Below are 13,891 nucleotides of genomic sequence, written 5' to 3'. Positions count from 1 at the left end.
GCTAGTCGGCTGAACAACCGTGGTCATATGTAATTAAATACCCCAGATCTAATTTTTATGCCCCAGTTCGTAAGAAACCCAGATATATTTCTAGTATTTTTATTATAGCTAGAGTGAGATCTATGCTACTCATTTATCATGTCTTTCAATTTATTATTGCCAATGTGATGCTCCCTAGACAAGGGATATAATGTGGGAAATCAAGGGAAATAATGTGTCAATACTTGAGTGACAGAAATACAAAAATCCTGGGGTAAACGATAACCCCAGTGACTGACACTGGTTCAAGAGACCAAAATATGAGAAACGAGCGAGCCTTAAATATTAATATACAAAGAGGCACTTAACAATTGAATATAATTTAATAATGCTGCGTCTATTACATAGAAAAAGGAAATAATGGTAGACAGACATACTGTTTAGTAATGGCGGGCGCAGGTACGCCTGCGCCGATATAAATATATTCGCGCGTGACATTTTATTATAATAGTTATTGCATATATCCTTGTCGCGTAACCTCTACGTACATAGATATAAAATTGCAAAGTTGCCATAAAAGGGTCGACATTGATCAGCGTGTGAGGAAAAAGAAGACAGAAAATATCGTTACGTAAAAGGGATTTGATTATTTACAGCAATATTCATTGTCGCCTGTACTTAAATATATTATTATTTATAATAACTTTTTCTCTCCCTCGTCACTATCAAACTTTAGTTCAATTTATACGTGTATATTATATATAAATCTTTCTTGTGTATATATATTACTCCGTCGTCAACAACAACAATTTCGTTTAAATTATCTCGAGCAACGTTGCAGATCTCGAAAGAGAAAGTAACAACGTCGCTTGCGAAGAAATATTTTAAAATCTTCAAATGCGTTTCGAAGTCTTCAATTTAAAATGGCTACCACGGGTCTTCCTGTTTCCAAGCTCGTGACAGTTTGCGAGTGTGAAACGAGAGACCCGAGTGGAATGTATCGGCAGAGACAGAAGAAATGAAAGAAAAGAAAATATTTTTGTTAGATACAATTTACGTAACCAATACGTATTAATAATGATCTGCGTGATACTCGGCATGTAAATAATTAAAATTTTCGGCAAATTTCTAAAAGAGAAAAGAAAAAAAATGGCACTCGTTAATGGCGCACGACATGATTATCGAATAAATCTCCATTGGGATTGAATTGCCTTGGTCAGTGAATGCATATGATTTTTGTCTTTTGTTTTCTCAACAAACATGATTATAGTCTAAATCGCGTGTACACGCGATATCAATCCAATCAACCTATTCTTCTACAATCTTATTCATAAATGTGATCGTCTATCAATGCGTGGGAATTACCGCATGGGATACCAAAAATAAGCATATTGAACGGCGGCGCATCTATACGTATAAGGAAGTTAACCATGTACGACCTATATGATGAAATGATGATTTACAATATTTAAGAAGCATTCGCCAAAGGAATTCTTACTGGTAAGGTTGGAAGATTCTAGAAAAACGGATGCTGAAGGCAATGATCTTAAGATTGTAAAAATGATAACTTGAATAGGCCAACGATTTTTATATCCGTATAGGTATCGGCATGAATATTACCGTACGCGGATGTAATTAAGTATCGTCGATGATTATCAATGTTATAATTAATATTAATAACGTTTCGTAAGATACTCTTGGCGCGATTAGAGCTAGCGAAACAGTCTTTTAATGTTTCAATCGAGGATCGACGATGAGAACTGTCCAGGTAACGGAATGCGATGACTTCTGTGGATGATCGGGCGAGCCACTTCGTCAGCAGGAACATGATTTCTTAGTGCTCGTGGGCGATTGATTGAGTGCGAATCTTTCACCGTCGCTTTGCTCCTGAGTGCCATTTCCCTTTATTATTTGATCGTTCTGGAGTATCTGCAAGCAAACGAAGGAACAAAAATTATAATAATCGAGCAACCACCTTGACCGGAAATACAAATTTATAAGAAATCTTCTATGACTTACTTTGTTGACAAGGAACCTGGCTGCCTCCTCAATATTAATATTCTCCTTGGCCGACGTCTCGAACCAGCCGGCAAAATTCTTCTCCTTGCAGTAATCATCCATTTTACCTGGTGAATTGACCAAACCTTCTTTCTGCTGATCGCATTTGTTGGCCAGAAGAACGCATGGAATAGGTGAACCGTCCGGAAGTTGTACCTTTGAATCCAAATCCTGTTTCCACTTTACAACAGCATCCAAAGTGGCGCTTCTCGTTACGTCAAAAACAATGAATGCTCCCACTGCTTCCTTGTAATACACCCTGGTCATATTTCCAAACCGCTCCTGACCTACGAGACAAAGTTTCACAATAATTAAAATCAACAATCGCCATTGAACCTTATAAACGTATTTAAAAATCTTTCATTAATTCCTACCAGCAATATCCCACAGTTGCAATCTTATTATCGTATGTGGATCCCAATTGAGGACTTTCAGTGCAAAATCAACGCCTATGGTCGCTCTATAATGTTGCGAAAAAAATTGATGAACGTATCTCTTGATGATCGACGTTTTGCCAGCTCCCAATTCACCGATCACCAAGATCTTGTAGAGATGTTCGCGTTTCTCGCCCAGACCCGCACTCGGGGCATTGTTCTGCGACGACTGTAACAAAAACAAAGTGCAAATCAATAAAACGCGTTACTACTTCAGCCACTTAAAGTCCCCTCAAGTAATTACAAAGTCACCTGCTTAGACTCCTGACTAACTAATCATAAGACACACGTTACGATGACTAAACGTTTACTATCACAGTCGGTGTAGCAAACCGTGACGACATAAATATCAATCTTATCAGTCAACAGCAATAAATCATTTATCAAATACACCACGTCGAAGCATGTGTCGCCAGGTATTCGCTTATCTGACGACTGAATGAACTTCAACGTATTTAGAATCAAGAAAGAAATTAACCAGGTGTCTTAGAATTTCACTACAAATTCAACGAATTTCTCGCGGCTCTTATCGTCTTATCTTAAAGCCACCAGTCAGCGTGGTAATGTATATATGCACCACAATAAAAATACAATTTGTTTTTTTCACACAGATTTGCCAACTTATTTGCATTACCTCCCCCGTTCCCCTCGCCCACCACAGACTGCAATGCATCATGGTACATGTATATATATAAGTATATGAATCATTGTTGCAAATGTGACACGCACTGAAGAATGACGTTTCGATGACCCTGGTAGACGCGATCTCCACCTGCTAAAATCATAGGCCGCCAAACTTTGCCACAGCTTAAGCTCCATTTCCATGACACTCGCAGTCTGCAATTATCTTACTTCTTGTACGTAAGACTTGAACGTGACTAATTGTAAGTCACTTTACAAACTGTCATAAATAAGAGTCCGATAATTACTATGTAAAAGTATGAAAATGACTGTCTCATTGGCTAACGACCGTAACTTGTCCCTTACGTAAATGTAACGGGTGTCAAAAATTACTCAACACGCGAATAAAGCAAGTTAACAACTATCAAGTTAAATAGAAATAAAAGACGTTGGTAAATAAACAAAACGAATCGCAAATCAATGTTACAAACATCTGTATAAAAATCTGTGTATGTATAAAATAATTGCGAATTATAAAAACCCCCATAAACCTTCCACGTGATCCAATTACGTCAAAGTATAAATAACGTATAGTCGTGAGTGGTGCAATAATCCAGTAACAAGATATCCACGTGTGATAATACTTGGTTAATAAAAAAAAAAAGAAAAAAAAAAAGATCAATCTCTAAATCTGACGGGGCCCAAGAGCATTTCCAAAAGTCAGTATCGGTAACTAGGAATATACAGGGTGATCGCAAAGTAACGTCTCTACTTAATAATTCTCTGACTCCCAAGGCGATTCGACATGCGAAACAGTCTACGACCACTCTGTAGTATTACGCAAGCCCGATTAGCGATGTAACGAGAAATCGAATTAGTAACTATGCATTCGCATGATTAAAAAAAGATATAAATATTAATTATAATTCGCATTAGACAACAACGTAAGTCTCTTCTAATCGAATGAGACTGCCAGTAATAAAACATGAGTCTATCGAACTACCCAAGAAAAGTCATGTCGCGGATCGACCAAGTGTAGAAGAAGAAAAAAATTAATAGTAGTTGCGCAACGGTAAGCACGTAACACGAGAACCTGAAGTGATCCTCGAGGTGTCGAGATGACAAGGACCGCAAAGGGATAACCGCAGGAGATATGTATCTTGTCGATTCGCATCCTAGAATTACTAAGTCGACTAGACAAGAGTTCCTACTACACACGCACGTGCTCCAGTGTCTCCGAGCATCCGATACAGTAAGTTCGAGAGTCCCGGGTAAAAGTAATAAAATTACAAGAAGGGGAAAAATGAGCGAGTATCCTTGAGAAAGGAAAACCGATGGTTGCGTCACCTATATACCAAGCGTGGACGTTATCCTATAGCGATAGCTGAAAGGAATCTTGCGTAAGATGCCCAGATTGCATATTAATAGGTTATTAGAAAAAGCTGGTAATTAACGTAAAAAGCTTGCCGTATTTTTATCTCTTGTTATTTATCGTAAACCGTGAGAAAACGTGAGAGTCTTTTTTCCCCCTTTCAATTTGAATCATTAGTCCGGATATCCATGTGTTCCTCACCCCGCTATCCTGACTGATGGAACGAGTTTTCTCGCTGGACTCTCCGACCGTATGTGTCGGCATGGCGTCTGCACTAGCGAAACTGTCGCTCAGATGCTCGACGCTCTCGGCGAAGTCCTCCTCGATCCCAGCCAGATAACCGACGCCGGTATCTTCGTCGAAGGTGCCCTCGAACGTGGAGAAGGTGTCGAATTTCCGTACGCTTATGTGACGCGCACGACGCTTCGTGTCGTCGTTTCCGCTGGCGACGGAAAGTCTGGCAGCCGTTTCGTCGTCTACGGTGTGAGCTTGCACGGTCTCGTCGGAAGTATCGTGGGAAGTGTCGTAGCGACGCCGTTGAAAAATCGCTCGCTTCTCCTCGAGCAGGGACAGCTTCCTCCGTAACTCGGCAGGTGGTGTTTTCGGCGGTACAGCAGATTCCGAATCCGACTTTACCGACAGTTTAGGCTTCTTCGAGGGATCCAGCCGCGCGTCCTGGACGGCTTGCTCCGGCCATTTTGAAATGGCGTATGGCAATGTCGACACGCTGCAGTGGATTTTACTCTGGTTCTCCGACGTCTGGGTGTGCTTCTCTCGATTCGGTGAGTCTGCGAATAGACTCTCTTAGGACACGTCTTACATGGATCTCAATCGTCATTCTGCGAGTCGATGGACTCGTATTTAAATATTTTAAAGCCGTTACGCGATCACGTGTTTCGAGAATGTTAAACTGTCAACAAAAAATAGGCTTATTTTCATAGAAAATTTAAATAACGAAAAGACAGGGTGAAACTAACCACGTGGGGTTCTAAAAACTGATAAATATTGACTGTGAATAAAAACTATATGGTTAAAACGATCTTAACGGCGGACGACGAGACTGGTAAGATGCCGACGAGGATGACGTTGTGTCTCTCACCGTGACTCCTGGTATCTTCCAGGCCGGCAGGAATGGTACTGCGTATGGTCAGCGATGGCGATTTTCGTTGTACTACGGTGACTGTGCTCACGGGTTTCTCGATCTTCTCCGATCTTTCCTCGAGCCTTTCGTCAGACCTCTCCTTCTCAGGCTTATCGCACTCTGGAAGTGGAAGTCCCTGAACGGCTTGGTGCCCCTTCCTCGAGAGCTTCAGGGGGCTGTCCGCTGAATGATAGGGCGACTCCTGGGACGATTGGCTCTGGGACCTACTACTGTCTCCACCCTCGGGCGTGTGTCGTGGTTCCTGCTCGCTGGACATTTTGAATTTGTTCAGACTGAGCTTCCTCACTATGGAATTCGACTTCTTCTTGGTCTTCTTCTTATCCACTTCCTTCTTGCGCACGGCTTCTGTCAGTTTACATAATTCACATTCAGCTCCCATTTTTAGGTAATACCAAAAATCATTAAGTCGCATGACAATCCCGATCGATTCGATCATCGAATCATCCCCAGGCTAAATAAAGATACGTACAAGGCTAATAAAAGTGGAGTGACTTGAAATTTTTCTTTTTTTTTTAATACAATAATAATAATATCCAGGAACGATCGATGCTCGATTCCTTCTTTCTCATCTTTGAAAAACCTTTGCTAGGTGAACCCCCTTCAGGATCAACTTCGAGCGATGCTTCATTTTCAAGCTTTCCCAGCGACGAAGTCTTTTTCTTGATCTTGAAGATACCACCCTCCTTCCGGAAGCTGCTCTTGAGCGATCCGAAACGGCCTTTCTTCTTCTCCTCCATGCCAACTCCTGGACCGGATACTGTGTCCAGGCTGGAATTGCTGTCCCCCACCGTAACATATTCACCGGAAGTGTTACCAGGATTCCTCTTCATGTCCTCCTCCGACGAGGAACGGCCAATCACGGTGTCCGGTGAACTGCCACCCTCGTTTCCACTCTCGCTACGATCCATCCTAGACGTTGACTACGCTGATGACAATCATGAGTCGGTGACCACGATCTGGCTTCTCTCGAGGAAACCTTACAAGCAACCCTCACGATAATCCCGATGCAAAGCCCAACCTATACAAGGATCCTTTTTCTCGCTCAATGTAAAAATCTAGTTTATGCTCGTTATTTATTTTCACTTTCCTTCTCCTTTCCTCGACAATTATTTCATCTCGCTCGTTTTTAACGGTCATCATCGGAACGCTTACCGTGGATCATGACTATTAATCATACTGTATATCTCATTCGATGAATTATTCATACCTGTCGAATGTGACGACATATTTTGATTTCTGTCTTTTTGTTCATCTTATCCAGCCACACGCATCATTGAATAAGATACGTGTCAATGGTGTTGATACAAATTTCTAAAAGATACTATAATTAATTATAATGACTAATGACGCCGCTGCAGAGTCATTAATCAATAATTCGCTTGTAAATGATATTACGCGTATTTCCATATTTACAATAAACATAGGATAGTGTATTATTGTGACAGAAAATATATACGAGCGGAAGCTGTATGAGAATTTTTAAATAATTTTTTCCATCACGCGATCGCTCGACTCGAAGATTTGAAATACGTAAATGTTGAATAAATAAAAAAAAAGTCGCTGAATTCTCAATCTTTGCTTATGGCCTCATTTTTACGGATCATTCGGTTGTCGCAACTTCAAACCGTAGTAACGATTCGCTCGAGATAAACTTTAATCTGTGATGCCGTTTCTCATATTTGTTTTACATATTTTATCTTCGCCCGGAAATCAGGAATAAAAAGATTCATACGTATTGTCAAACGTCTCAAAAAATATTTATACAATATTCGTAGCGAAAATATCACGTGAACGTGTAACGTCAGCCGAACATAAAATATTGACAAAGAAAAGAAGGAAAGTAAAAATTTCTATGAACAAAAAAATCTCAAAAATACTACAAAAAATTAATCTACGGATACCATGAATTTTGGTTAATTAACAATAAGAAAAATTCGCAATTTTTACACGTTCTCTTCCTTTTCTCGTCCCACCCTTTGATTATGCGCACACGCACACACGCACGCAGCCAGTCGGTCGGTAACGATGACGCAACGCGGATTCCCTTGCTCCAGGATGCAAGAAAACTTGGACGAATGTGAAAGACACTGCGGGCTTAACCAAGTCTCGATGTGCACTAAAATGTTTATATAAAAATAAGAGTACGTGGGTGGGTACCTTCTAGGTAGCAGTGCACAAGGGTGGGGCGGACCGGATGACCTACAGGTTCCTCCGGTTCTTCTGATACCAGAAGGTGGTTAACAATCGGGTGGGGATTCCCCACTATGCATATTATGATAGATAGGTTACGTCCCCTACCTTGCCAAGCAGGAACCTTCTCACGAGGTACCAACCTACCCACCAACCTTCCCACTGTGTCCTACATGGCTCTGCTCGTGTGTGCAAGTCGGCTTGAATTACATAAACCTCAGGAGACCTCAAAGAAAATGTTATAAGAGATTGTAGGATAATGTGGATAAATAAATAAATTTATAGCTATCGAATGATAATCTTTTTTTTTAATTACCCACACAGGTAACCTCCAGTCGATGGACGGAATGTCTATTGAGATTTTTCAGCAGTCTCAGAATTTATGAAGGTACTAGGAGGCTGCAGGCAAGGATGACGTGGTGTGAGGAATTCATCAATGTGTTTGAGCGAAGAAGCTGCGGATTTACAAGGCGAATGAAACGCGTAATGTTAGATCGAACGAGGCCAACGATTGGCGTCGTGAGCGTCGTGAGCGTCGTAAGACTGCACTTAATGATGATATCAATCGTTACTCTTGGTGTAATCTTAATTGACGGTTGTAAAAAGGGATCGTGCCCGACGATAAGTGCATTATTATTCTTTTATCATGTTTCGCAATGTATACTCGAAATTTTTAAACGTTGCGAAACTATTTGACATTGCATTTTGCATCAGAACTTTCCTATTGGATGATCAAAGGTAATAATTGTTTAAGATACTAATTTACAGACGCACGATTATTATTGATCCGACCTCGTACGAGGTCATTGTTAGCACGTTGTAATTACAGTTTATTCGATGGAAATCTGTTTCAGAATTTTTATAAAGATTTTAAAAATGTGTAGATACCATTTTTTACCCGGCGGCAGAATTGTCTTTAGAGAAAAATGTATAAAGTGGATTCTTAATGGAATGCACTTGCACGTGTCAGAGGTGGAAATTTCGAAAAATGAGGTTAGGGACGCTGCGGATATATTGCGAAATATTTCTACGAGCGTTATATAAGCGTACTACGGTGGTATTTGCTAGTCGATTATGGCGACTTGACTCCCTGTTGGAACTTATGTAAATGTACGTTAAAAGGCCGCTTTACATTTGATATGAATGCTGTAACTAATATATCATAAAAGGGGATGATATTAAGATACTTCATGTGCCAGCGTTATGGAAATTTTTGCAATTTTATTGAAGCGAATTAACGTTCCTTTTCAAATCGTCAATACCCATATAAGAAATATGAAACTGCTTATAAAATCATTAATCAAATACTTAATGGCCTCTTACAGGAATTTAAATAATATCGATAGCTTACATCAGACGTTACTTTATGTAACGTACAGGTTCCATAATAACGAAAACATGTGGAAAACGAGGACAAAGTAATTAAACTATCGAGCCATAACGTAATTACGTCAAGTTTACAGATTCGTCCTTTCTATTGATCATTCCAAGTATGTTAAATCATTTAAAACTGTTTTAACATTGGTTTCAGCAACGCCATTAGTACAAATGACAAAAGCACCTTTGTTCGTTGAACTTCAAAACTTCCTGAACCTATGAACCGTCATGGAAGCCGTTTTGTGTAAACGCACGCGACACACTTTGCCAGAATGTCAATAAAAAAGCATACGGCTCTTTAAGCGTAGAAGCCACATGCGACAAAGGATAAATAAAGATAATTATTTTTAAATCAGTCGAACAGTATAAAGAAATAAAAGAATTCTTAACCCCAAATACCAAGTGAGTAGCGTAGAAGCAACACGTGATCAGCTAGCGTAAAATTGTAGGTTAAAGACGTCATCAAGTAATGACCCGTAATAACAATCACGAGTGGAACGGAATCATCAAGCATAGTTCCCATCCGAAAACGATCCGTTACATAAAGTCATAATTTATAATAGAAACAATTAGATCTGCCAATGAGACATCATACGTGAAACTCCGCCACGAAATTTTTCAATCCTCGACACACGTATTTCTAAGCTTAATCAATGTTATTTCACAAACTAAAACGTTCACTGCACCTCTCACGTATCCACTGTCCACGATCAATTGCTACTTTAATAATTAATCCTGATTACAGACACTGCGAAAAAAAGTTACCGTGCTAAATAACGTCGGCGTTTGTTCAAAGCTGCGCAATATTTATCGTGCCCACGAGACAGACCCAGCGCCATTTTGATATTGATTCTCACGCTCTACATTCTCATTGGCGGACAGAGACACTGACTACGCTAGTCGGTAGAAATTCGAACCATGTAAATTCAACTGTACCCAGAATATAATCTTAACTGACATTGAGACATTCGGAGCGGAAGTTGAATACAGGCTGTAAACTCACAGGTATAGAATATCACTCAAGGGAACTTGTACGACATCTTGTATCTCAACAGTCTGGAGTATTTACGAAGAATTCTTTTCTCGACCATAGAAAAAATCGTCGCACCCTGTGGCACAGTTGGTACCGCATTTGAATCTACCAGAAGAGACGCGCCTGCAGGTACACAGTAATATCTTATATATTTTGTATTTTTTAAGTATTTCAGTGGAAATAATACGTGAAAATAACGTCTTCATACCTTTTTCAAACGCCTGATATCCTCCTGTTTCTTATTCTCGCTGAAGTTCATATTAAGATCAAGATACAAATGATTATTATTCAGAAGCTGCGGAGGTGGTTCCATCGGTTTTGGATTTGCTTCTTTCTTATGCCTAAGTCGTCTCTCTGTACGTTCTTGCCTGGTACGTAAAACCAGCATTACGTTTCTGTCTAACATTCTACTGTGCGATGTATTATAAAAAATAACACTCAAGCTATTATCTCGCTCTTAATTAAATATACTGCTTATTAAATTCTCCTCTTGAGATTCACGGTAATACTATTTTGGTAATATTTTTATTTAAGTCTTATACTGCAAAAGCAATGACTACTCTCAATGTTTTCCGTTTCTTTACCTAGGTAACCAAACCATATCGTTCACAAACGAAATCGTCGAAAGTTCTCCAAAAAAAAAAAAAACTTTTAACTCTCACTGGATCGAAGGTTCGATTAAATGTTTCACACAGTTAATAAAATTTTAACATGTAACAACGTTCCACTATATTAATGTTCCATTTCATAACTGTCATCTGCCACAACAACTTCTTAAAAATTCTTCATTATCGATTGTCCATTAAGGTTCACTGGTCCGTACCCAGTGGATTCACCAGATACCGGAAGTACAAAATGAGCGTATTAACAAATTATATTAAAATGAAATCTATGGTAGTGTCTTATTAGCTCGATGGAGGATTGAAAATTGCCTATAATCCAGTAAAGGAACGTTTGAAGAAACTCTACTAAGGATATATAACAGAATGTGGCTCAAGAGTGCAAAGTTCCTCTATTTATTGGTCCGGGTCTGGCGACGCTCTTATCACGTCTCTTCGTTATCATTCGGATGAAAAGCTAGGCGCCATGTTATCCAGTTTCTATATATCAACACACGTGGTCATTGCAGCAGCTTATTCATGTAGGTATAGGATATATATATGATTTTTGCCCGTTATGTGGCCGTTTGGTGTAGATCCTATTTTTCTTAGAAGAAATTTCTATGTAGCTTTCTAGAAGAGTCTGACGAAACCTGACGCAAGATTTTCAAACAACTTCAGATATCTTGTTGCGTCGTTATGATGCTTTCTTGTGACATTCCTCATTCGTCTTTCTCAGTGTATATTAATAGCTCGATATTTGCTTATTGATCACATGCTCTCTGATGTGCGTATATTCGAGTATATAAGCTCTTATCTTTTGATTCAGTAATACTTGTAATTTATTGGGACGAATGTTAAAATGTTGGGATAAAATTATTTTTACAAATATCAGCATAATCTTGTACGTTTCCTTGACGTAGATGGCTCAACTGGTATATCAGTGTATTATTATTATTGTTTTTGATCTACATCTTGAATTAATTTGGGTTCCTCCGTATTATCGTAATCACATGCTTATTTTTGTCTACGCTATTTAATAGTCATAAAATCAGAAATTAGAGAATGAACTTTTGAACCGTGATTTTGAGACAGATGTACGAAATCTTTTATTCGGCTAATATGAAATGTCTATTTATTCAATTGTTATTGCAAATCGGTTTTATTGACAAGCGCCATTGATTTTTTGAAAATTTGGCACGTACTGGGTTATTACTTTGCATTTTTTTATGAGAAAGTGGAGTTCTTTTAGCAAGTTTATTTTAACTATTGGACCGTTCCTTCGGTAGCTATTACGACCGCAGCGCCGCGCAGCGAACGGAAGCGGCAGTGAACGTGCTAATTGAAATAAGGCGAATCGGAGTATAAAATTAAGTGAAGAAAAATGAAAAAAAAAAGTTGTTAATCATGAAAGTTGACTGATATCTTCTCGAACGAGTATATGTTAATTGAATGAAGCCAAATAGAGACATAAATTAACCTGGGAGTAGATATGTGGTATGTCCGAGACACAGTAACTCAGTGATTTACAAATGGAAAACAAAATAGCGCGCGTTAATACTGGAGTTAAGTGAAAATAAAATATGTTTATCTTTAAAGCTCACTGATAAATTCAAGACAAAATACAGATATTTAACGGCAACTTAAAAAATTATTCGTTACGCGCATTAAGTCGTCCAATGAGTTCAATACGGATTCGCAATTATGGTCGGTAATTAATTATAGAAAAAAAAAAATCTTAATTTCTTCTACGAGACACCAACTTAACGGAATATTGAATGAACGTAAACAAATTAAGATTCGTACAAGAGACTTGAATAGTATTGGTATTCAGGCGGGAGAACAATATTTAAAAAGTGCAATATGGAGGCCATTGCACTTTGACTCGTGGCTACACGATAGACGCAAGGTTACAAGGGTTATTTGCAAATCGATAAATATAATTGGATCCGTGTAATAAATAATCATTTTTTCTTTTCAATTCTTTCGCGCACGTTCATTGATGCGGTCAGTAAAGATTATTAACGAACAATCGTCGAAGATACATATAAACGATGCGCAGTGACATATATATGTAGTTATAAAAATGAACTAATGTAACCTCATTAATTACACAGTGTCGTTAATGCGTATCATCGAGATAAACATAAAAAGAAAGATTTTTTTATAGCTTTTCTTAAACACAGTCAATACGCTTGAATGATCTCGAAAAAAAAAAAAAATGTTCAATATAAATAAAAGTTAGTCAAGTTACAAAAACTTCAAGTTGCGCGATAATATACGTATTTTATTTCATGAAATTTTAGCAATTTTGAGCTTTACGACTTGAAACGATTGACTATGTCAAGGGTCAAATCTCAAGGGATTAAATATCGACTACTATACATAAAGCCAATACTTTACAGAGCGAACGTGACTGTCGACAATGGATCGACAAATTTTCAAAAAGTTATCAGACTAATTATTATCTAAAGGGCAACTTGAGACATTGTACAAGATTATTTAACGATTTCAGATAAAAAGAACAAAATTACACGATAGTTACAAATTACCACGAGTGACGTTCTTATAATCAGTTGGGCAGGCGGTCGACTCGGTTATGATAAGTTAACTTTCTTTTTTTTTCCCGATAAACAAAGTTTCGGTTTTATCATTCCCGTACTTGAGTCAAAACTGGATGAAATTACTTGTAGAAAATTTGCAGAACACACGCACACTCCCTCTCTCTCTTTCTTTCTTTCTCTCTCTCTCTCTCTGTCAATCTATATAATGAATAAGCTACTGACCTTACTCTCCTATTGACCCTCGCTACTTCTAGATTGAGTTTACTATTTCTATGACTTTTAATGCAAGGAAGGTTAAACGACCAGCATCCGAAACGAAGCTAATGATAATCATACATACGTAGTAAGGAATAACCGTGTTATTTTTTTTCTATCGTCATTCATAGTACAATCCATGATAACTGAAAGACGATAACAAAGAAAATCTTATTCGCCGCACAGGCCAGAATTTATTATTGACGTTATGCCACCTGACGCAACGCACACTGTGATCGAAGTCAGC

General features: G+C 38.5%; 1 protein-coding gene and 1 long non-coding RNA gene across 10 annotated transcripts in view; one reads left to right on the top strand and one right to left on the bottom strand.

Annotated features, from left to right (window-relative positions):
• Positions 1 to 343: 343 nt before the first annotated feature.
• Positions 344 to 13,891, bottom strand: part of LOC107264087 (ras-related protein Rab-32) — a 19,842-nt gene continuing 6,294 nt past the window's right edge. For 2 of the 9 annotated variants that reach the window (XM_015731967.2, XM_015731971.1), the window contains exons 2-4: positions 2,412 to 2,640; positions 1,999 to 2,324; positions 344 to 1,908 (exon numbers count right to left, since the gene is read on the bottom strand). In XM_015731967.2, the coding sequence (XP_015587453.1) occupies positions 1,795 to 1,908; positions 1,999 to 2,324; positions 2,412 to 2,640 (669 nt within the window). In that variant the 3' untranslated portion in view covers positions 344 to 1,794. Of the gene's footprint in view, positions 1,909 to 1,998; positions 2,325 to 2,411; positions 2,641 to 3,200; positions 4,141 to 4,185; positions 4,529 to 4,665; positions 5,253 to 5,563; positions 5,972 to 6,206; positions 6,603 to 6,833; positions 7,547 to 7,573; positions 7,743 to 7,924; positions 8,043 to 8,132; positions 9,567 to 9,958; positions 10,026 to 10,434; positions 10,796 to 13,891 lie in introns of those variants that run through there. The other 7 variants (XM_015731962.2, XM_025081587.1, XM_015731963.2 and 4 more) reach the window with 7 other exon arrangements.
• Positions 10,190 to 13,891, top strand: part of LOC112493847 — a 16,847-nt gene continuing 13,145 nt past the window's right edge. Inside the window, exon 1 of the long non-coding RNA XR_003058746.1 lies at positions 10,190 to 10,355. This is a non-coding gene — a long non-coding RNA (uncharacterized LOC112493847). The remainder of the gene's footprint in view (positions 10,356 to 13,891) is intronic.

The sequence above is a fragment of the Cephus cinctus genome, unplaced genomic scaffold, assembly GCF_000341935.2.
Source record: "Cephus cinctus unplaced genomic scaffold, Ccin1 Ccin1_scaffold0168, whole genome shotgun sequence".
NCBI classification, from domain to species: domain Eukaryota; kingdom Metazoa; phylum Arthropoda; class Insecta; order Hymenoptera; family Cephidae; genus Cephus; species Cephus cinctus.
The sequence above is the reverse complement of the archived record's forward strand: the minus strand, read 5'-3'. Positions and strand labels throughout refer to the sequence as shown.